The 15840-nt window shown below is 42.6% G+C and overlaps 1 protein-coding gene across 6 annotated transcripts; it reads left to right on the top strand.

Moving 5' to 3' along the window:
* The first annotated feature begins 517 nt into the window (after positions 1-517).
* On the top strand, positions 518-15719 carry tax1bp1b (Tax1 (human T-cell leukemia virus type I) binding protein 1b). Of its 6 annotated transcripts, none has more exons than XM_030102518.1 (18): positions 518-655; positions 2197-2390; positions 5997-6099; positions 6563-6753; positions 7321-7479; positions 8220-8368; positions 8763-8853; positions 9576-9761; positions 9926-10177; positions 10899-11069; positions 12021-12093; positions 12212-12330; positions 12412-12537; positions 13020-13106; positions 13945-14146; positions 14523-14677; positions 14769-14854; positions 14982-15719. In XM_030102518.1, the coding sequence occupies exons 2-18, from the start codon at positions 2253-2255 to the stop codon at positions 15178-15180; spliced, it is 2487 nt and encodes an 828-aa protein (XP_029958378.1). In that variant the 5' UTR covers positions 518-655; positions 2197-2252; the 3' UTR covers positions 15181-15719. The 6 variants fall into 6 exon arrangements, with proteins under 6 accessions (XP_029958378.1, XP_029958374.1, XP_029958376.1 ...); XM_030102514.1 differs by having other exon boundaries at positions 12018-12093; XM_030102516.1 differs by having other exon boundaries at positions 10896-11069.
* Positions 15720-15840: the final 121 nt, after the last annotated feature.

The following is a 15840-nucleotide window of genomic DNA, read 5'->3' as shown; positions in this document are numbered from 1 at the left end:
ATTGTTATATCCCATCTATAAGATAAACAGCAGATATAATGAATCACATAGAAATGCATATAAATGTATATACATATACATGACGGACACAAATTGACCAACTGAACCATAAAATGAATACTAAGAGATTATAAACACTCAAAATAAGAAACAAAATGATGGAAGCACATAAAAGTATTCATTCATCCACTGTGAGATAAAATGATCAAAAATCAATCGTGTGATCATGAATAATTGGCTGCTTCTTTTTTTTGTTTTTGTTTGTGTTTTGTTTTTTTTTATCAGTGGTAATTTTTATGTTTTGTAACTTTTGCTAGGGAGGTCAGAGCCCAGGGGACAGCCCCTTTCATGATCCACCCATGATTGCAATGATAGATAAAACATATTCAAATAGAAAAAGAAGCATTTGAAAAATATTATCTTTAAACCACAATGACCCCACGATGTGTATTCACCCTGTGATAGTAGTTATTAACTGTTTGTTTCTGGGTTTATTACAGTATTGCAGTGTTTCTGAAGCAGGCCCAAGTCTCCACCGGAAGTGACGCAGTATTGTTATTATTCCAGGAAGAGGACACGGGAAAGCACTGAACTGCGTCAACAATTGTTTCTGTTATACATTTGGGTTTTAGCTTCGATACGGCATGTCAGCCAGGTAGGTTCACTCTTAATCCGAATCAATGTGTCTGAGATTTGAAGAAGTGACGGTCCCGGCCGCTCGACATGTGCTCGGAGTCGCACCGTGCGGAGTGTTTACGTTAGCTGTAACCTTGTCCTCCAGCTGATACAGCTCCCGACTCAAACAGGCTGCTTCGCTTCGGTCCGGGGCGTCGTGCTCGGGGCGAGGTGAAACGTAACCTATTTGAAAACCTAGAGTGAATATGTCGCTCGGGGGGTTAAACATTTCTCTGGCCGGTTAGCCTCGCTATCAACGTGTAATCGAAGTACGAAGCTAGCATTAGCGAGCTAGCCGCCAAGCTACGTTAGCCTGATAGGATCGCAGTTTTCATTTTTAGGCCTCGAAGCTTGTTTCAGACAGTGTGATCGAAAACCACAGACTTTTACCCAACTATCCGTCATCATTAAGCATCAGGTAGAGATTGTTATTATTGCTGTTGATGATAGTTCTGTAATGAGATATTTGGGAGTGTTTTGATGGTTACAGGCCGAATTACGTCGAGCTAAAATACATCAGTTTAGGCCCAAATCAAAAATCCCACCTGATATAGACCTTTTTTCATGTGTTTTGTCAGTTATTAATTTACATGAATGTTTGCTGCTCGATGACGAGTGCGTATCTGAATATTTGTGTAATATATAAGCTGGATACAATCTTCTTCATCTTAATGGTTGACACTTAGTTGGACTCAGTGTGAAGTTATCTTGTCATGTCGTTAAAATTCAATTCATTTTTATATTGTAAATGGGTTATTTAAGTACTTATATATTTCTCACAAACCTACCTTATGAAGCACGATTATAACAAAGAAGTCACATCTAATGGCTAAATCACGAAATATAGGATTGTCAAATTGCAGCAAAACAAATTCAAAACAAAGTATTCTCACAACCAAACTATTTGTTTATCTTTTACAAATCACTTATTGCTGCAGAGTGTTGATTTGGAAAAAAGGCATTTAGCAAAACATATAGCACTGAAAATATTTAAAATGTTAAGGGAAAAGTCATTTTACATTACAGTTAGTAAGACTTCATCAGTCGCGTAAAACTACTCTGTATTACAACAGTCTATTCAGATCCTCTGTTATCATGTCAACAGTCTAATCCTGACTGACTCTAATCTTCACTGAAATTCCAAGAGAAGACAGAAAAAGTTCATGGTCAGTTTTTAATAGAGGATCTCATAAACGACATTATGAGTACACAGTGTGCTGACTGACAGCTTTTTATTCAAGTATAAATTTGGCAAAAATGTTGTATAAGAGTTAACAATAGCAAATACCATAATCTTGTTGCTGTACCGGTTGTTTTGTGTGTTGCGTGATTTAACTAATACATTGTGACGTAGTTGAAAGCTTGCCCGTCATGTGACTTCTTTGGGTTTTTTGAAGCAACTTAGTCTTTTGGGAGGCAAATGGGACACAACAGCAGACTCCACACAAATACTGGTGCACTCATTTGACTATGTCCAAATTTAAAATGCAAATGTCTCCATTGTTGTTTCTTCCTGTACAGTCACTGCTGAGTAATTTACGACAGTGTTCCTGGACGGGACTTTACCAAGCAACGACATGGACACATCAAACTTTGCCCACGTGATTTTTCAGAATGTGGGGAAGAGCTATTTGCCCCATGCGGCCCTGGAGTGTCACTATACCCTGACACAGTTCATCAAGCCACATCCAAAGGACTGGGTTGGCATATTCAAGGTGAGAAACCCTCTTGTTGTGCTATGAAAAGCTTTGAACCAGGCACAAAAATAGACACAGTGATATTTTAGTATGTGGCGCAGGAATAGTTGAGACTTGTGATTCTTATAACTTGAGTGTGTCATCATGAAAGGTGAATTTGCTGTCTCTTAAATATCTGATTCGTATTTCAGAGCCATGACTCCCTTCTCATGTGATGTCAAAATTGGAAATCTCTGCCAAGACCTGATTGAGACAAGATTAAGCTGTTTTACACAATTGAGTGTAATTACGTTATATTTACACACATAAAAAATAAAGATTATAACAAAGTGTTAATATAGTTATAAGAAAGACTGAGAGGCGTTGAGCTGGAGCCATTATCATGTTTAAAAAATGGGCTTGGCAAAGGGAGTGGAACATTCTGACCTCTGTAACAAGATGGAGTGTCCCAGATGGATCTTGTTATTGAAGCATGTTAAAATCCAGCACAATGGCAGCAATACATTGTAGCCTCATCTGCAATGAATTGTGAATGGTTTCAGGCTGTTTCAGAGAAACACACCCTCATCTACCGGGGATGACATGGAAAGTTGGGACTAAATCACAACACATCAAAAAAAATCTTCGCCCCACGATTTCTCTGTTTGCTTAACATGTATCGAGGATTTAATGTAAACAAAAGGAATGGATAATCATCAGAAATCCATAGCTTTGCTTTTGCATTATATTTCTACATTTGTACCAGCTAAAGCATATTTGGTGACTGAGATGAAAATAAAAAAAAACAAACCACATTGATATTGATATGCAAGGGTCAAAATGTTTCCTTGGTTTCAAGAACAAGTGTCTGCTGGTCGGACCAGGCCTGTAAGCATGTAGTAATCTGTGTTTTCGATATTGCTATTTATCTGAAGGGTGAAGAGTGTGGTGTTTCCTCTTTCAAACATTACATAGACTAATTTTGAGAACACAGACATTACGCCACCCCACATTTTCAAATACACGTGCCTTGTTGTGTGATTGTTGTATTGGATTACTCTGGCTTGTGCACGTGTGCTTGATAAACTGGTGTATCAAGTAATGTGCATGCAGTCACGTGTGACTTCATACACATTGATTTAGTTTAAAATGATTTAGTTTTGGACATGAAGTGGAGGTCAGAATACATCTGTTTCATGGTTTACTTTTAATTGTGTGCTGTGAAATCATTTCATATAGTCTGCAGATGGGAAACTTTGTGTTGATGATTCCTATGTCAGATGCTTGTGATTCTTAGTGCGCAGGATTTTCCCTCAAACTCAGTCAAAATTGAGGTCAGGTTAGGATAGAGAAGGTGGATCAGGTATTTTCTCCAGGCTCTTCAAATCCTAGATTCAGCACTCTTTTGTAACTGGATACCACATCACATGGCGATTAGCCGCAGGGTAGGCACCAACTGGCAGTATAGATCTTTAAATCACTAATTTCTTTGAGTTTCCAAACTACAGAGCTTGACTGGAAGGGGCTGAGCGCTCAATAGTAAATCTTGTAAATGTTCCTGACAGTGATGACAGATCAGACGCTTGCTGCCAAGCTTTTTTTTTTACTTGTATGCAGAGAAATACCTGGATAGGTAATGCGTCAGTGTTTGATCCATGAGTCACTCCTAGCTGCTTTTGAATCCAACTCGGTTGAAACTGAATTTTCCCTCTATTGTTTGGAATATAGAGTGTCATCTCTTTTTTGTTTTTTTGCTCTGAATGCACAGTTGTCATCAGACTAGTTCAGGGACATATTATAGTTGTTGTTGTTGACATTAAAAAAGGTTTAGTTTGCTGAAATGGTTTTCCTGCAAGACAGTCTGTGCAAAAAAGTGCTCAGACAAAATGTAGTGCTGAAGATAAATCAATGTGGGACAGATTTTTTGTTGTGGTGTGCACAAAAGCAGCCTTTGACCCTGTGTTGTTGGAACGTTTGAGCTGTGAGCTTGCCTTTATACAGGAATGTTGTTGGGACAGGTTGTCAGTGTGGCCTAGGAGAAAGCAAACCCAGCTTTATAATTAACCTGTCTTTGAGCACAACCTCTTTGCGTGATTCATGATCAAGTCACTCCTGAATTCAAACAGGCTGACTGGCACACGGACAATACATTACCTCCTGCAGCCATATCACCACAGGCTCTTTCAGTTTTCTTGCACAAGTACGACTCTGTTGGAATGTTGCAGAAAAGTCAAGTGGAAACTGGAGCGTTCATTCCATCGATGGCTCTGTTTAGCATGCAAAGCTTAGGAGCTTGTCTAATCCATTTGTTGTTGGAATTATGCTGCTATGTTGATAGACGGTGATATGCACCCTTTCAACTCGTCAGTCTCACAGAGCGCGACAGATTGAAATGTGTTGCCCTTCACAACAAACTCCGCCAGGTTTCTTCTGTTTGTCTTCCTACGTGCTGTTTGTCTTCCGTATCAGGATGTGCAGATCACCTCGCCCCGCTGCCGTCTGGCGGCTCTGTAAACATGAAGGACTTGATCAACTCAATTATGTTTATTTGTACTTTTTTCAATCTAGTTTCAGTCAAACTAACACAGTTAGGGTTTTTCTTCGATGTTCTGTAAATGCAATGGGTGTTGCGCGTGTTATTATTTTAGTAACCAGTCCAGTGTTTTTTTAAGTGTGCAGACCAGTCGGTGGTGAATTCCTCTCAGAGCTTTCACCCACCACCTCTCCAACTCTAATGAGTGGACTGGTGAGGGCTAGCCTTCAGTAATGACACTCACTAACTAGGTGCATGTTTTAATTGCTTCCTGTTCTTTACTGCTGGAGGCTGGAGCTGCAGTGGGAACAATTGGGGGTTTTGGAGCACCACTGCCTTCTATCTCTGGCTCTGATGAACACTCGCAGTATTGGAGCTGTAGGCTGTTTGGACTCATTTGAGAAAACAAGCCGCTTTCCTTGCAAAACAAGGAAGTACTACCTGTTTTAAACTGCGCAAAAGATAAGTAACTTGTCTTCGCACGTAACTTTTTTTTTTTAAGTAATGCCCAAGTCTCACCACATGATAACGCTTTGGGGCAGAGTCTGGTGTAATAGGCGAGTTTTGCCGAGCATGTTGTGGATGCATGTGTGTGCCTGCGAGTGCTCACCAAAAACCAGCCAGCTGGATGTGACACTGATTTTGTTTGACAGTTTTATGGCACCAGTCTGAAGTTATGGATGTATTTTCTGCACTTCCCCCTCATCAGCCATCAGTTAACAACACATAAAATACGTATAATTACATTTTGGTTTTCATTTTCAAGTCGCCTATGTATAAAATTTTCACCTATTTCCCTCTTCCTGTTAGGAGTGAGTTGTAGCTGCATTTCCTCAGTCGGGCTTGTTCATGACAAGGCCCAGGCCACATGGTGACCAGGAGTGGTTTCCAGATGATAATTCCTCTTCAGACATCTCAGTGGGCGTGTTCCTACACTATCATCCTGACATAGATTAAAAAGCTCACGATTACTGTAATAAATCCGAGGGAGATAGTTGGAAGTGACACTCGGTGGATTCGGGGAAGTTTCCCAGTTCGCTCTTCATTGTTGTTTTCTCACACTGATGTGGTGAGCGTGTCTGCTTGAATGGATTCCCCTCCATGTCTCACAGGTTGGTTGGAGCACAGCGAGGGACTATTACACATTCTTGTGGTCGCCTCTTCCTGAGAACTATGTGGAAGGCACCGCAGTCAACAGAACAGTGGTCTTTCAGGGTAAGATCATAGCATAGTTTTCTATAACTTTGACACCTTTTAATAACCACAAATCAGAGGCCTGTTTGGAGGATTGTTAACATTTTAATACTGAGTCAATGGACAGATTGTAATTAGACACTTTTCCATGGACCTTTTTTTCTGGTGTTAACGACATTGAAGTTTATGTTCTTTTTAAAATTCTTTTATACCACTCTTTTAAAGTCATGGAAACTGATACCAAGGAAAGAAAGACACATCTGATTTGTTTTCAGATTCAGATCAACGGCTTGACAAATATGCAATGTGTGCTCCAGATGACTCAGTTTCTGCATCGCAGCTACTTCTGCCTGTTTTTCCCACTTCTTTGTTTCAACCTTTGAGATAAACGTGTTTGGACCGAGAGGTGTTTAGGATTGTCTTTTCCTCTCGCTTCCCCATCACGTGCGTTGAACCCGCTGCCTGCGCTGTGACTCTTCATCAGGATATTATGTGCCCAATGACGACGGCGAGTTCTACCAGTTTTGTTACGTGACCCACAAAGGGGAGATCCGGGGGGCCAGCACGCCCTTCCAGTTCCGCGCCAACAGCCCGACAGAGGACGAGCTGCTGACTGTGGAGGATGAATGTAACTCTGACATCCTGGTGGTGACCACGAAGGCCGGCTTCCTGGAGGTACAGTCCGCCTGAGCATCAGCAGAGAGTTCAGAAGCGTTGACGCGTCTTCTTTAACTTTCATGTCCAGCTCTGCCTGTTTCAGTCACGTTTGAGGAAAAAGTCTCTCCAACTGAGCAGCATCATACAGACAAATCTCAAAACATTTGATTGCATTGGAGGAGTGCAATTATTTCCATAACTGAATTCAAATAGTAAAGCTTCCATATGCTTGAAATGGTTTTTTTTAATCTTTTAATTAAATTCTGTATCATTTTAGCTTATGAGTCACCAAAATCAAAGCTAGTGTCCCATGAGATCAGATGTTTTTCCCATTCATTTTAGACACAGGCTGTAGTTATCATACATGAAATGTAAAAAAAAAAACAAACTTATATGCATTTTAGTTTATATGAGTGTCCATCTGACACACTCACATTCACTCCTGTAGCAATTTAGAGTCACAGATTGAAACCAAGCTATCGTCAAACTGGGGACCCATTAACTTTTCAATGATATTCTGAAATGCAAAGAAACAAGAGGTTTGATTTTCTTTTGCTATCTTCGTTTTTTTATTCTCGTTTGCAGCAAAAGGTGGAGGAAGCCCAGAGAGAGAAAGATGAGCTGCTTAAAAAAATGTCGCTGGTGCAGCAGGAGAAGGAGCAGCTGGAGGCCGAGAAGGAGAGTCTGCAGAAGGAGTGTGAGCAGGAGAAAGAGACGTGTGCCCAGCTGAGGAGAGAGAATCAAGTAAGCGGCGAGCTCGCCCAGCCGGCGTTCAAAGCCACTCTTAAAACCAGTCAAGAACACCCTCTTTAAACTTTAATATTGTTGTGGAGCACATAAGTGTATGAGTGATAGTCTTCTTTCTCAGTGACTCTCTGGACTTTCTTTAATTGGCTGAACAGTCTTTTAGCACCCCCTAGTGAAGGAGTCCAAGCCTGCAGAGATACACTGAAAGAATAAATCACCCTCTGACAGATATGCATGTCTGTATTATCAGAGTTGTAATTCCACTTTTTATAGCATAACATTAGGTCCTAAAAGCATAGTCAGTAATAATTCACGTCGTCGTCCTCTGCAGTAAATCTGCGAGTTTCAAAACGACTTTCAGATGAAAGCATGATTACAGATTTTCATGGCTGTTAATTTTATGACTATACTTTTATGTGATTTTTTTTTATGTGGTGTGAAAATAAAGATTCCAAAATTCAGACTATAAAGAAATTGCTGGGAAAAAAAAGTTTTGATTTTTCTCTTTTTTTTCTCCTTTTTTTGATGTGATCTTTCAACTTTGGAACTCTTCACTGAGTTGTAATGTTCACATTGATTTACAGGCACAACATTTTAATTTTACATGAATTTGGAGTCAAAGAAGGACATAAAAATTTAGACACTAGTATTATTTTGTCATGGAAGATTTTAGATGAATACAGCTGTTTAATCACAAATGTTTGGTATTTTACACCATCTTTTTTCTTTTCGCCCAGGAGGTACATCACTCTTCACAGGCCCTGCTGGAGGAGAAAGAGGAGATCAAGACGAGACTAGAGGAGGCCACTGCGAGAGTCGTACAGCTGGAAGAGGATCTGATCGGTGTGACACAGAAGGGCCTTCAGAAAGAAACCGAACTGGACAGGTGAGTTTTCAGTGAAGAGGCTGCTGCACATTCACTGGACTGCTGGTAGCAACTCACTTTATTTTTCTCATGCCGTCTTAATAAGTCAGAGGTAATCATTTCTTAAAACTGGCTTGTTCCATCTTTTAACCACTAGAGAGGAACATTTAACGTTCCAGTGATTGAGTCAAAGCAGCTGAAAGTAAAAGTTATTTATACTGAAGCTGCAGAAGTTCACAGATTTAAATCAAACATTCAATAATCGTTGAATTCCAAAACATCCTGTTGCAGTTTCACAAATAAAAGTTCAGCATTTATTTCATTTAGTATCCAGACAGTATTTTTTTTTTGTTTACTGCTCCATTTTTTAACAATGACTCTGTGAGATGTAAAATGATTATTTTTCTGTGCTTAGCCTCAAGGACAGGTTAAAGAAGTTCACTGCAGAGAAGGAGTCACTGGAATCCCATCTGAAGAATGAAAAAGATGAGAAGGAGCTCTACAAGGTAAATTCGCTGTTAAAGTTTACAAATATCTTCTCTCAAAATATGGAAATTTGAATAAATACTTCGTTCTGTGGCAGTCCTGAAAGAAATGCAGTTGTCACTTAAAGATCAGTGGAAAATAAAGACTTGGAGGTCCAAGCAGGAAGCGGCTAAATCATTTCCAGTCACACATCCATGGTGTCAGTGGCGCAGTGGACTGCTAAGTTAGCGACAGCTTTGCAGTCTGTAATTAAAAAAAATTCAGTTTCTTTCCTGTTTTTCACTTGGGGGATTATTTTGCATACCCTTGCCCAACGTTTAAGTCTAAACAGGGAATGCCTTATTCCGTCCTCCGGGCCGTCTGGTGTTTGTGTGTCTCTGTTGTGGTGAGCGCTGCACAGGAACTGGGAGCGCCACACACTGCACTGTCGCCACAGTAATGTAGCCAAAGAGCCATACCTAATTTAACCCTCGCCCTCACGTGGCGCTCGTTCACTCGAGGATAACTTTCTTTTCCAATCTGAGTGTCTGTCTTGAAAATTGAGGTCGTGCTAAATTAACTTAATGGTCCCTTTTTTATATCTATTATTTCATGTAGAATTGTGATTGATCTCTTGTCAATTATGGAAAAGTCAACAACTTTATCTTTTGTAATTGTGTGTGTGTGTGTGTGTGTGTGTGTGTGTGTGTGTGTGTGTGTGTGTGTGTGTGTGTGTGTGTGTGTGTGTGTGCACGCGCTTCAGATTCACCTGAAAAACCGGGAGCTGGAGAACACCAAGCTGAGCGCAGAGCTGCAGATGCTGAAGTCTGTGGATGTAAACAAAGAAAACACCATTGCCCAGTTTAAAGAGGAAGTGGGGCGGCTGCAGACGTGCCTCAACGAGAAAGAGAAGCAGTACAAAGAGATCCTGGCCAAAGTTTCTCCTTTGGTATGAACACTTCTATTTACAGGTTTCCAAAATGAAAGTTGACCAGATTATGAAAACAAAGCACTTGTTTTTCTTTCTTTTTACCTCATTGATGACGTAACGGGCAATAATAGGATACATGTGCTGCATTAGAAGTCACCTTTACTGTGTTTTGTTTCTGACAGGGAGAAATGAAAGCCCTGAAAGAGCAGTTGAGACAGAAGGAGGAGCAGCTCCAGGCCAACCAGCAGCAGTCCTCCTTGTTGGCCGCCGAGCTGCGGGACGCCTCCAGCGCACGTGACCGGACCATGTCGGAGCTGTACCACATGAAGCTGGAGGTCGATGCCCTCCGCCAGGCCAAGGCCGAAGCCCAGACCCAGTGCGCCCGCCTGGAGCGCCTGGTGGAGCAGATGAAGGCCGAGGCCAAGCAGGAAGCTGTAAGGATGCCGACCGCAGACTGTGGCAGGATTTTCGGTTTCATTTCAGTCAAAATAACACATTTAATATGCAGTACTTTTATTAAAGAAAATAATCAACCTTGAGAGAGCCGCTTGAGTCTGGAAAATCTCATAATCATTCCAGAACTGCTCTCAAAAATAATTAGAATGCGAAAGAAAAGTTTATCTTCCTGTAATTTGTTCAGTGAACTCTTCATATATTCTACATTAATTACACATTTTTTTAATCTGACTTTGACACTCAAAATCGTATAATTAGCAAATGAAAGGAAAATTCTCTTCAACTAATATCTGAAAATGATGATAATATCCTAAATATCAAATCAGAATACGGAAACATTTAGATTTATATGCAAAATATAACAATAAAATAATTGTTCAGCAGTCTTGCCATGGTTTGCTGAAGACATTTAGACCTTTAATAGGTTGCGTAGAGAGTTGAAGAGAAAGTTTCTACCTCATGGGGTTTTACTGCTCCTCACTTTAAAGGAGGCTGTAATTCTGTGTTTTATTGATCGGTAGTCATCTGCTGAATATAATGGCACCCCTCAGTATTAAAACGTGGTTAATGATTCTAGTGATTCATTGACAAAATGTGTTTTTTTAATTTATTTTTTTTAATAGGGATTTCCCTTCTGCCTGCAGTGTCATAGTGATGTCGTCTCATTAACGTCTGATCTGTAACGTTTCACATCGACAGGCCAAAGCTGAGGAGGAAGCTGCGGCGGATCCCGCGGCCGTCGCCGAGCTGCAGAGAGAGGTGGACGACCTGAAGCTGCGGCTGCACATGGCTGCCGAACACTACAAGGAGAAATACAAGGAATGCCAGCGGCTGCAAAAACAAGTGCTGAAACTCTCCGAACAGCAAGGGGTAGGTCCCACCCGAGAGTCCAGAGCTCAGGGCACGAGCTGCATGGGGTGGTATATGTCCAGCGGCAGCCCTGTGTATGTATTCACACTGCTAAATTATTCATACAGCAGGGGAAAGATACTGTTCATCCCTACTTCATAGTGATGAACGCTTCTGCACCAGCAGATCAGCAAAAACTGCAAGTCTTAAAGTCTCTTCCAACTTTCCCTCTGAGCTCACATGCTGCACACACTATTTCAGGTTGAATTGTAATTTTTTGGCTTGATGTGGGAATTATGTGTATTTTCACAATAAAAATAAAACACTAGTTGTGGCCTTTGGTATCCAAAGAGAACAAAACAGCCAGCTAGAGGCTTTTAAGGAGTCAGATTTATCTCGATATGAAGCCTGTTAGAGATTGGATATGTGAGTCCTATGGTTTAAATTATTTTTATGTTTACAAGATAAAAAGTGCTGTCAATGCCTTTTATTTTATTTGTATATATGTGTATATATATATATATATATATATATATATATATATATATATATATATATATATATATATATATATATGTGTGTATATATACATGGAACTCTTCCACTCTGTAGCATGATTCCTTCTTAAAATTTACATCAGGAAAATGGTCTAGTCCCTGATTGGATGTTTTTACTGCAGTTTCTCTGCTTCCAGTGTAAATACTGGAGGTTGTTTTTCCCCTTTATTTCCTGCTGGGGATTTCTTATCTGAAACGATCAGCAAAAACCAAACAGCTTATTTGTATTTGCATTAAGTTTGTCAGGATGAGATGTTAAGTTGCCTGTTTTGAAATTATATTTTGTTTATGTTCACTAACATGCATTTTATGTTAATATTTGGAGCCTCCACACTCATGTGAGAGTTTAGCTTGCTTGTGACATTATTTATCACTAGTTGGGTAAGTTTGTGTTTGGTTTCTCTGTTTTCAGCAGGAGTTGAAGAGAAGCTCAACACAAGAGGCCGCAGCCATCCCTGCATCAGTGAGTCCGGACACTTCCGTGCCAGGTACTTTGGTCTCATTATCCTAAATTGTGCGTTCGGTGTTTAACCACTGCACTCAGATTGGATTCAGCAGGTTACAGCAGCGCGTCTTATGTTGGTTTTCAATGGAAAAACCTTGCAGGGAGTCCAGGTTCTGCTGATCCCATGCTGGAGGCCATCATCCAGGAGAAACTGAAAGGCATCAGCAGGGAGGCGTCCGACAGGAACGACAAGTACAGAAAATGCAAGCAGATGCTGATGGTGAGACATCTCTCTACAGATTCACAACACATGATGCGGTTTGATACAAACTGGCCCCGCTCACTGCCTGTCGCTCCGCAGGAAGAGAAAGAGCGAAGCTGCATGTTCGCCGACGAGCTGGCCAAGATGGAGGCCAAATTTAAGGAACAACTGAAGACCAACGAGACCCTGAAGCTGCAGCTGGCAGCGGAGGAAGACCGTTACAAGGTCGGTACAGAGAAGCTCAGGCTGTCCTCAGACTCTCCCGTGCCTTTTTACCTCTGTGCATGGCTGGTCTAGCTCAAGCACCGAGCCTTTGATGCTATCGCTCCCCTTGAAAACAGTTGCTCTGACATTGTTGTTTATGAGCGGGCCGATCCGCGAGACGACGTTTTACTGCTGTTTATGTCAGGCTCTGGAGACAAGCAAAGCCGGGCTCTCAGGAGTCATCTCTGGTTGCCTGGCTAATGCCGTGCTTGGCTCGGGTCAGGCGGATATTTGCTTAATGTCTCGGAGGGATTCAAACAGGTTGTTTTGCTTTGAGCACAATTGTACATAAATCAGCGCGGCTGCGAAGGGAAGCCTTTTATGGCTCCGATCAATTAAAGTCGCAGGTGAAACTCCGTCTGCGTTTCATTGATGCGTTTTTCAATCGGCAGCAGATGATGGTTCGAGAGCGGCGATATTTACATTTGTTGTGTTTCCTTCAGAGCCAGGTGGCTGAGAAGGGACGCGAGCTGAAGGAGGTGAAGGACACGCTCACTCTCCTCCTGAAGGAGAAGGACAAACCGGAGGGGGTCAGTCACAGCCGTCATCGTCTCTTTGCTACTCTAAAAATCCCCTGAAATGTCCCATACCTCTGCCCCAATCTGGTTTGTGTGCGTTTAATATGCTTTTAATTGTAGAAGCAAAGTAAATGAGTTCTTATTTTCCATTGCATTGCTTTGGGTCGTAGTCAGGGTCCTCACTGGCCTAAAATATTGCTTGGAGGTAATGGAGTTACAGTCAAGAGGAGTCGAATGACCCAATTTGAGGTTTAGACTGTAAATTAACTTGGCGTCTGCGAGTAGCATCCATAAAACACAGTCTCGTTCCCTTTGAAAAGGAAAACAGTTTCTTTTTTTAATTAGGGTGCTAATTAAACTGCTTGTGTGAGCGAGACTGAAACCCAGTTCTCAGCTCGGCTTCACGTCTGCGAGCGGTGATGTACGGCCGGCCTTATCGGACGGGGAGGCGCGGAAATCGGATCTGAGTCAGTGGCGGCTTCAAGGTTATTAAAGCGAACGCGTCGTCTGAGAGGCTGCCGCTTCCACTGAGATCAGCGACTTGGTGGCTTTATGGAGAGACTGAAGCAGTTGCTGTGGCGGTGCCGTGAATGTGAGTGAGACCTTCCTGAAAAACATGGAAAAAAACATTCAAAGTGGAAGATGGGGAAAATTCTAAAATCACTTGGATAGCACAGGCGATTAAATAAGTTATCAGAACATCTAAACTCAGACGTAGGAAGAAGGAAAGACTGTATACTGAACTCTTCACAAACTAGCAAATAAGAACATCGATGAATAAAGTGACCAGAGAGGCGGTGGCTGTTTGAAGGGTCCCATCGGTCTGACTCTGTTGCGTTTCTTCCTCCAGGACGTCCAGAAAGGCGGCAGCAGCAAGAAGGCCGAGCAGGGCGGCAGTGAGAAGAGCAGTTTGGAGAACCTCCAGTCCAGTGTGCCTTTGTTCCTGCAGTACCCGGTCCCCTACGCCCAGGACGCCCCCACCCCCCTGCTGGTCTCTCAGAGCCCCAGCAAGCTGCAGTTCGGAAACCCGTACTCCGTCACCGACTCTAAAGGTCGGTGCTCCTTTAGTGTTAGTAGTATCAATGCTCCTCATGAGCACCGAACACACAGCCGAGTCTTGATACGCTTTGAACAGATTCTGCTGTTTTACATCTTTTATCCGTTTCATAATGTGTCAGGGAAACGCTGAGCTGCTAGAAGCTCCACCACAGTAATCCGGCATGCACTGTGTTGTGTTTTCTCAGCACTGTGAATGTTGTGAGTCTGGTTGAGGACAGCGGTCCAGCATGTCCTCGTCTCCATGTATTTTGTTGCGATGCCAGTGTTGCGCGTGAAGCCAAACCAGACCCGAGTGCAAACATCTGGCAGAGTCCAGCGCAGCGCAGCCTTTCTTAACGGCAGCCGCTTTTCTCCCGCCGCTCCCCGCAGACGAGGCCGACGAGGAGTTCTCAGACGAGCAGCCGCTCAGACTGCCCCCAGTCGGCCCGCCCTCCTGGGACAGCAACGTGGTGTGTATCCAGCCCACCCGCAACCACAGCCGGCCAGAGGGCCACGAGGAGTCAGAGGAGAAGCAAAACAACAACGTAAGACGCGGCGGGGAACCGTCGGCTCGCGTTCTTGTGTGCGGACAGTTTTATGTCGTCGTAACTGAAGATGTTTGTCTCCGCTTCTCAGGGAAATACCAATGAACAGACCACAGCAATCGAAAGCCACAGTCCCTTTGTAAACGACGGACAGACCGCCTTCTGCTTTGATCCCAGGTAACCGTTCTCCACATGCGCCGCAATCGCTGAACCTGTGTTCAGTGTTTAGAAGCAGCAGCCCACCTACGTCGCAGTAGACGCACACCCTCCCCCCGCCTGTTAACCATCTCCTCCGTCTTCCCAGCATGGACATGAAGCGGTGTCCACTCTGCGAGGTCATCTTCCCGCCCAACTACGACCAGAGCAAGTTCGAGGAGCACGTGGAGAGCCACTGGAAGATCTGCCCCATGTGCAGCGAGCAGTTCCCGCTGGACTGCGACCAGAAGGTGTTCGAGAACCACGTGCTGACCCACTTCGACGGCCACCCGCTCAACTTCGATTAGAGGCGCGCAGAGCCAGCACATCCAGTCTGCCAACTTCCCGTCGACCACTAAAAACAAGTCTCTCTCTGCACTCTCCTCTGCATGTAACGGTGTGAAGATCCTCTTTAGGATTATACTGACTCTCGCTTTCTTAATCGATTTAGAGAAATACTTTGAGGTGACCTTCTAATTCAGTGTTTTAACGCAGGGCTACTGAATTCATTTGCAAACCGAAAGGTTTTGTTTTTTTAAATAAGAGAAAATTTCTTTCCATTTGGATTAAAAAAAAAAAAACGGGGGGGGGGGAAGACTGTTGTGCATAGAGAAATTGACTCGTCCCTCACAGATCTGTTAAACTGCAGGATGTAATGAATCAGGGAAAGAGATAAGTGTTTACCAAACTTCCGTTTAAAACATGCAAACAAATGCCCCCAACCCCCCGCCGCCGCCCCCCCCAGCATCACTGTACAAGTCATCTGGTCATTCTTTCTAGAAAGCAGCCTTGGTGCACTATATGCAGTCAGGGAGAATCTTCACTGATACATGATTATACAGTATATCATCAGATCATCTATTTTAGAATAATTAAAGCCAACAATATTGTGACAGCCTTGATACTTTGTGTATGATATAGATTTGTTTTTGTTAAGTTTCCTTTAGTTGAGATTTGAATCCTTCAGT

The sequence above is a fragment of the Salarias fasciatus genome, chromosome 11 (assembly GCF_902148845.1).
Source record: "Salarias fasciatus chromosome 11, fSalaFa1.1, whole genome shotgun sequence".
Classification (NCBI taxonomy): domain Eukaryota; kingdom Metazoa; phylum Chordata; class Actinopteri; order Blenniiformes; family Blenniidae; genus Salarias; species Salarias fasciatus.
The sequence above is the reverse complement of the archived record's forward strand: the minus strand, read 5'-3'. Positions and strand labels throughout refer to the sequence as shown.

Coding starts and splice junctions, on each gene's coding strand:
- tax1bp1b (XM_030102513.1), top strand. CDS start 2,253: ATGGACACATCAAACTTTGCCCACGTGATTTTTCAGAATGTGGGGAAG. Junction 6,100..6,562: donor CAGAACAGTGGTCTTTCAGG/GTAAGATCATAG, acceptor ACTCTTCATCAG/GATATTATGTGCCCAATGAC. Junction 11,070..12,017: donor AACTCTCCGAACAGCAAGGG/GTAGGTCCCACC, acceptor CTCTGTTTTCAG/CAGGAGTTGAAGAGAAGCTC.